The sequence below is a fragment of the Pyxicephalus adspersus genome, chromosome 3 (assembly GCF_032062135.1).
Source record: "Pyxicephalus adspersus chromosome 3, UCB_Pads_2.0, whole genome shotgun sequence".
Lineage (NCBI taxonomy): Eukaryota > Metazoa > Chordata > Amphibia > Anura > Pyxicephalidae > Pyxicephalus > Pyxicephalus adspersus.
The window spans coordinates 143,197,411-143,204,158 of NC_092860.1; the positions used below are offsets into that span (position 1 = coordinate 143,197,411).

At 39.8% G+C, this 6,748-nt stretch overlaps 1 protein-coding gene across 1 annotated transcript in view; it reads left to right on the forward strand.

The window, feature by feature from the left end:
- The window catches only part of KDM3A (lysine demethylase 3A), a 26,870-nt gene that overhangs the window by 6,280 nt on the left and 13,842 nt on the right, over positions 1–6,748 (forward strand). Inside the window, exons 3-7 of the mRNA XM_072406895.1 lie at positions 4,529–4,684; positions 4,879–4,989; positions 5,733–5,835; positions 5,978–6,112; positions 6,574–6,671. Coding sequence (XP_072262996.1) covers positions 4,529–4,684; positions 4,879–4,989; positions 5,733–5,835; positions 5,978–6,112; positions 6,574–6,671 — 603 coding nt within the window. The remainder of the gene's footprint in view (positions 1–4,528; positions 4,685–4,878; positions 4,990–5,732; positions 5,836–5,977; positions 6,113–6,573; positions 6,672–6,748) is intronic.

A 6,748-nucleotide genomic window follows, 5' to 3' on the forward strand; every position in this document is an offset into this window, starting at 1 on the left:
GCTGGGGCTTTGTTGGGTGACTTGTTTATCCGCACAGTACATTCTCGAACTGTTACCAGGCAAAATAGAGCTGAACGTTCTCGGAGAGCTAGCACAATCCGTATAGTAAGCGGAGCATTCAGCAAGCTATAAAATATTCTTCACATTGTAAAGTTAACTATATGGTCACTGGACGATTCCTTTCATTTCCTTGACTAATCCCTTTTTGTGTGTGTAGAAGACCCAGCCCAAGCAGTGAGAGAGCCATTGTTTTCTTGTGAATGTCCTTTTGCAAGCTTGTTCTGCCTTCTCTTCCCTCCCACCCCCAGCTGCTGTGGCTTTGCAAGTTCCTCTGTGTATGTGCTGTCTGCTTTACCAAGGAGGGGGTTGTATTCATGTGTAAACTTGGGACCGGCAGATTCTTTAGTTGGGGAGGGGAGCGTTAGCTAGCTTGTTGATCTCGTGAGTCATGTTATGCAAGGGGTGTAGCCCTGCCAAACTCGACATTACCGTGTACAAGCAAGAGATTACGACGCATATATTGCGATATACATCACCTCGAATTGAATGGTTTAACCCTGTAGGAGAATGAAATGGAAAAGAGCATTCTTTGTGTTCATCTGATAGATGGGGATTTTTATGGAAAGATGGCGGGATATGCCCTACGATTAGCCTAGCTATTGATAATTTTGGTATTTGAGGAAAGCCATAGTGGACCCATTCTACATAAATAAATCCAGGTGGAATTGGTTTACATTGGTGTAATTTTCTCCCGGTTTTGTAGCTCCTTTGTTTTATCTTTCCAAGTCCTTAGGCATTCATGGTCATTAGTGTCCGTCCTGGAGCCTTTTAGCATGGGGTCTCCAATGTTGGTTATGCAGACATATACAATTTCCAGGATCAGCGATTAACCCTTCATTGGTTTTTCCTGATTTAACACGGGCCAGGACATTCAAAATTGGTTCAAACCTCCCTTGAGAGAACTGAATATAGGACAACCATGTTGGCCACATCCTGCAGTTTGGATACCAAAGCATGGTCATTTCATGGTTTATGTAGATTTATTTTGCTGGGTGCACCATTGCATTAAAGATAGTCAGGCATGGAGTCATAAAATGTTTACTATCTGATAAACACACACGCAATGTCTGGGTTAGAATATCTGAATAGTAAGCATTTCCCTGACTTCTGCCAGCTGTTTACTCCAACTGGCCCCACCCACCAGCCATATCAACCAATAGATACAAGCCTTTCACTTTCAGGCCTGCCACCATTGGTTGGAGGACTTATCAGGAAATGATGCTACCTCATTCATAAAGTCTTCGAACAACGACCGGAAGTTTGTAGAATTAAACATTCTACATTTAGGCCATACAGGATTCCGCCCAGCTTTCTCCTTACATACTTTACCAGTTTAATAAAGGAATCTACATTGTTCCATTGTTGGAAAGACATGGAAATACAGACTTCTTTAATTAGGTCAACCATTGCTAATAAAGTATTACTGTCCTGGGGCCCTTACACAATTTTTAGCTGCAGACTCCCAATTGCGGGTAGGAGACGGGAGGGAACTTTGCAAATTGCATACTATAAAAGGAATTTGCTGGGGTTTTATGCAGCCTGCTAGAGAAGAGAAAGGCTGTGTTTGAGCGGATTAGTCTGGCAGCTGTGCTCTTCAATAGATTTAAATATTGTGCAGAGACATTACTCTTAAAATGGCAGCATGTCTCTAGCATGTGGGATTAGGTTTGTGTTTTATATTAACTACAGCCGATTGACTAAAACGAGACATGACTGGCTGTATTTATTACCTTTTGGGTGCATGATGGACAAAGCTAAAACCTCATTTCTATTGTGAATATTGTCCATCTGGATGTTTTTACTCTTGAGAAACATGTTTACAATGTTTTTAGGCCTTAAGGAATCTTAGAAGGTGTAAAAAAAAAAAATCCATTTTACATTGGTGATCGGTGTGAGGTATTCTTCCCTTACAGATAGCTTAGGAGTCATGCTAGCTTTGAAACTAGGAGATCACCATCACATGTTGGGTCAATCAGCAAAGCTGAGGTAAATGCTGGGTTGAAGTTTTAAAAATGTATCTGTTTGAAAAAGAATTGTGTGATTTCAGCAACTTTCCTGCAGATGACACGTGTCATTAGCTTGGTGAAAAAACAGTTGACGGGTTTCTGGTGTTCCCCAAAGCTGGATTAGATGAAGCTTGGAATTGGACTGGATATGAGTATTTGATGTTTCCTAGATGCTCATAATGGTAGTCCTGTGCTTTGTAAACCTCAGAAAGTTGGGTTTCCTTCTTCAGTTTGTGTCCTTGACTTAACAGCAGTTAGCTGAAGGGGAGAACTGGAAGAACCTTTCGTGAGGGTGCAGTTTTTTTCTAGATGGTCTTTACCTTTCTCTGGCATGATAGGAAATGTCACACCAAGACTTTTTAGACAAAATAATTTACAGCTTTTTCTCCAGTCTCGCAGGGATCTGTGTTGTATAAAGTGGTATTTCAGATCATGACTTATAGAATGGCTCCCCCCTAAGTCGTTTTGTGCTCTGAGAACGCTTCTGCTCATTTATTAACTCCTTGGACTTGACCAGATTTGTTTTTAACCAGGGTTGAAAACTGAAAGCTCATTTCCTTTAACCTTTGAAATCTAAACGGTGGTTTGGTTGGGTATTTCTCTCCTGGTGTTAAGATACCTGGCTCTCTTTTTCATGTGTGTGTTTAGCATTTTATGATCCGTTAATCCTTTAACGGATCAGTTACCGTTCTGATGCCACTGGCTGGTGTTGGTATTGAATGAAGCTTTGTAGAGTTCTGCTTGTACCAGACACAGATCTGTAACTGGAGATTTGCACACTGCAAAGTGTTCGGTGCTAGAGAATATGGAGCTTTAACCCTTACATGGATCTTGGGTTTTCTACTTGGACCTGGTCCCAATAATGTAAATGTGTTTTGTGATGACGGCAGTATATTTTTATATGTGGGCTGGGTCATCCCCAGACAGGAAGACAATCCCCTTTCTAGTAATTACTCGTGCCCTTCCTCCAGGCTGCTGAAAAAAGTAAACAAACTGCCACATGGTGATCTGCCCCTCCCGGTAGGAGGAAGTGGGTGTGTGTGTAAATCCCGCCCCCTATTGGGAGGTCATTCAGCAGCTCTCAGACACTTCCATGTGCAGCATATTGTACCCAGCTTTCCACTCGCTCCTATCATACAATTGATCCTAATAAAGTGTAAGACAAGCAGTTACATTTTACACACAATACCAGGGGTGATGATTCTTTAACATTGATGCTTTTCATGGCGTCCAAATGCAATCTCATTTTATGTTGGAATTTTTTTAATTCACCCATAACTTACTTTTTCAGTTTCACATGGGGGATGCCTTAACACTTGCACGTCTTGTGAAACACAATTCATTAGCATGGCAGTCATTAGGAAAAACGCGACTTACACTGGTGGCCAGTGGGAAGAATGTCAGCCATAAAGATCATTGGTGTCACCTAAACTGAGAGGTACAAATTCCTCTATGAAAATCTTCTATGAAGGCTGTTGGTGGGGTGAAGATGTGCTTTTTAGCTATTAGATGCCAAAGACAATTATACTTATAGCTTTTCTTTAGGCTACGTATACCCGTGTAATAATTGTCATTGGAAAGGGTCCTTCATGATTCTTTCCAACGACTGCACGATGCATGAACGAGCAATGTACATACAGCACTGTTCTGCTCTATGGAGGGGGGGGAGAGAATGATGGAGCGGCACCCTGCTGCTCCCCCCCCCTTCACCTTCATTATGATCGTTTCCTGTCCACGGATCCACCAGGACGGTTGTACGGATAACGAGTGCTGTACACACACCACAAGCCGATGATCGAACAAGAATCGTCTGACGTGTGTATGTAGCCTTAGTGTTGTATTCATCCACCTAATCCCATCCAATAATGTATCATTGATGGGAGCAATGTTTGCTCCGTGTGCTAAGGATCCCTTTTCTAGTAATGTTTGGTAATAAACGCTTCTCAAATTTATGCTTTTGAATGCCATTTGCAGCTCTGGAAAGATAGTCCACATTTAAAGTAAATAGCAGCCTACAGGTTTGAAATCTAAGTATGCGCTTCAAATGCAGAAATATAACTGTGGTCTAATGAGCCTTTGTGACAATAGTTCTTACTTTGTAATGAGAGGATACTTACATTGTCAGTGCATGTTTGGTTTGACTTTGTTTCTTGCTAGATATTGGTGAGCCGCTTTCTTTGTTTAGGTCTGTTGATGATGTTCGTTGTGTATACAGAATAAAGGTGCCACTAAATGTATTTTTAACAGAACATTTCCTGTTTCCTTTATGCTGACTTATGGAGACTAGTCGTGGTCATTAGCATACGTGAGCTGTTTTTTGGCTGCGGTCCAGTTCGTGTGTCTGGGTGGAGGCTCAGTCTAGGTTGTGCAATGTCATATATTCCACACATGACTGCTACAAAGTTACATATTCATTTGTTTTTATTTTATTTTCATATTTTACACCTTTTTTTTTTCTATAGGTTTGTGTGGAGTTTGAAGGTGAACCCTGGCAGAACAGAACGTGGATTGAAATATATGGAGCCCAAGTCCAGTTGTTTTTGGTTGAGCACAGCTTGGCAGTGGCTGATCGCCAATGTCCAAGTAACCCCACAGTATTTGTACTGTGCCCAGCAATGGTGAGTATCGACTCAAAGCCATGACCTCCAGTAGTGAATTCAAGATAAAGCAGACAGACAAATCGCTTATTTTGTGTCATTAGAGTTGATTATAGTAGTTACTTCAATAAAAAGCTCATCAGCTTATCTACATCTAAGCTCTGTAACCATTATACCATTATATTTTACTATTGATTTTATTTCTTTGTAAACAGCAATATAAGACGTTGGTGGCCAAGGTGTCTATGGAACCCATGACATGCATACAGTTCCTCGGGGACAAACACAAAGTCTTCATGAATACAGAAGTTGTGAAGCCTGTGCGGGTAATTGTTGACTTCAATGTTTCTTTCCAGTTTGAGAAAAGCCAAGGAAGGTTAATTTATTCCAGAAATCCTTTTTTGTATAGCTTTCGGAGTCCAGCATTATCTCTGATAAGAAATGGTGGAGTGGAACATATAGTTCTTGTATGATTTCTTATGTTCCTTGATAATATGGTCATTGCGAGTCAAAGCCAAATGTTATCGGTTAACAGCTTTATTAAAAATCTAGTATATTCTCTAGCTTGCTTAACTTTTATATAAAAAAATAGATATATGGTCTCACTTAGGTCTACAGAATAAATGCTGAAGCTCTATAGGACTCTCATATAGACTTTTTATTTTCTGTTTATAATGAAGGTTTTGGCCAAATCGGAGATAGAAATATCTTGTGGTTTGTGTTCTCTGTAACACTTATTGACAGCATTAATCCAAGGAAGAGATACAGTCAAATTGTTTTGGGAGAATGTAATGCAAGGACAGTTGCAAAAATTTATATATATTTATGTATTTGCAATATTTTCTCTTGTGTTGGCTTAAACAATACTCATAGGTGCTTGCTTACAATAAAGTTATAAACTAAAATGTATATTCCTTTTACTTGATCATCTCTAAAAATGCATACATCATACTTTGTCCACCACTTATAGGAGGTTACTATCACAACCTGATGAAGATGTATTTTTATGGCAGATAAGTGATTTTTATATAAGCTTCCATATTGATACCAATAATGCTTTTTGTTCTAGGACCGGGAAAGCTTAAAGCAGTTTATGCAAGGAAACCGGACTTTTAACAAGGCTTTCCAGGAGCTAATCAGAAAGAATGTGGATGAGAGCCGCATATTGCAAGGTGAGGTCGCCCATTGTGTCTGATAAAGACTACTAACTCGTAGTACTGGTCTGTTTAGTAGTAGTCTTGTCTGTCTTAGATAACATCAGCATTTGTGTTGCTTTGTTTGCAGTGTGTAAACATGATTTACTTCCTTTTAAAGGTGCCAAGAATTTAGTTGGGACATCTATAAAGGTTTACAGCATGACTGAAGGAATCCAGTGGTTCTCTGCCTCAGTGGTGAATGCGAACGGCAATTCCCGGACTCTACAAATTAAATGTGAACAGGTAAATATTTGTAAATAATGGTGGTCTTGCCTGATCTCTTTAGGTGCCCTCGCTCTGCATCTAAAACAAAATCCCCTTCTAGCCTTCAACCTAGCTTCTAGGTTACTGGATTTGGCCCCCATTTTGGTCTTGATTTTGTCTGAAACAAGATATGAGAGAAGATATTCTACCTATACATGTAAAAATGTTATGTCTGTATAATTGGTAAATAGATTTTACTATCCAGGATTTATATAGCACCGACATATTACACACCGCTGTACAAAGTCCATAGTTATATCACTAGCTGTCCCCTAAAGGGGCTCACAATCTATGCTTAGAAGTCCTTTTCCATGTTGTGCTTTGCAGTTATTCCCCTGTCTCACTGCAAGCCTAATAGACTGGATATGAATAAAAATAATTGTCTGCAGTCTCCTATAATGTTAAATGCTCAGTGTGTCTGGTAGCCACAAATTAAAATGTAGGCTTTAGGTCGCAAAATGGAGCCTGGAAACAGAATATATTTTATTGATAGAAAAAGTTGGAACTCCATGGAGTCATTTGAAAGCTTAGATGGTTCAGAATTCAAGGTAATTGTAGTAAGCGTTGCCTGAAGATTGTGCCTTAGGCTAGTAGTCATTGTGATTTGGTGTTTTCTGTTTTTTTT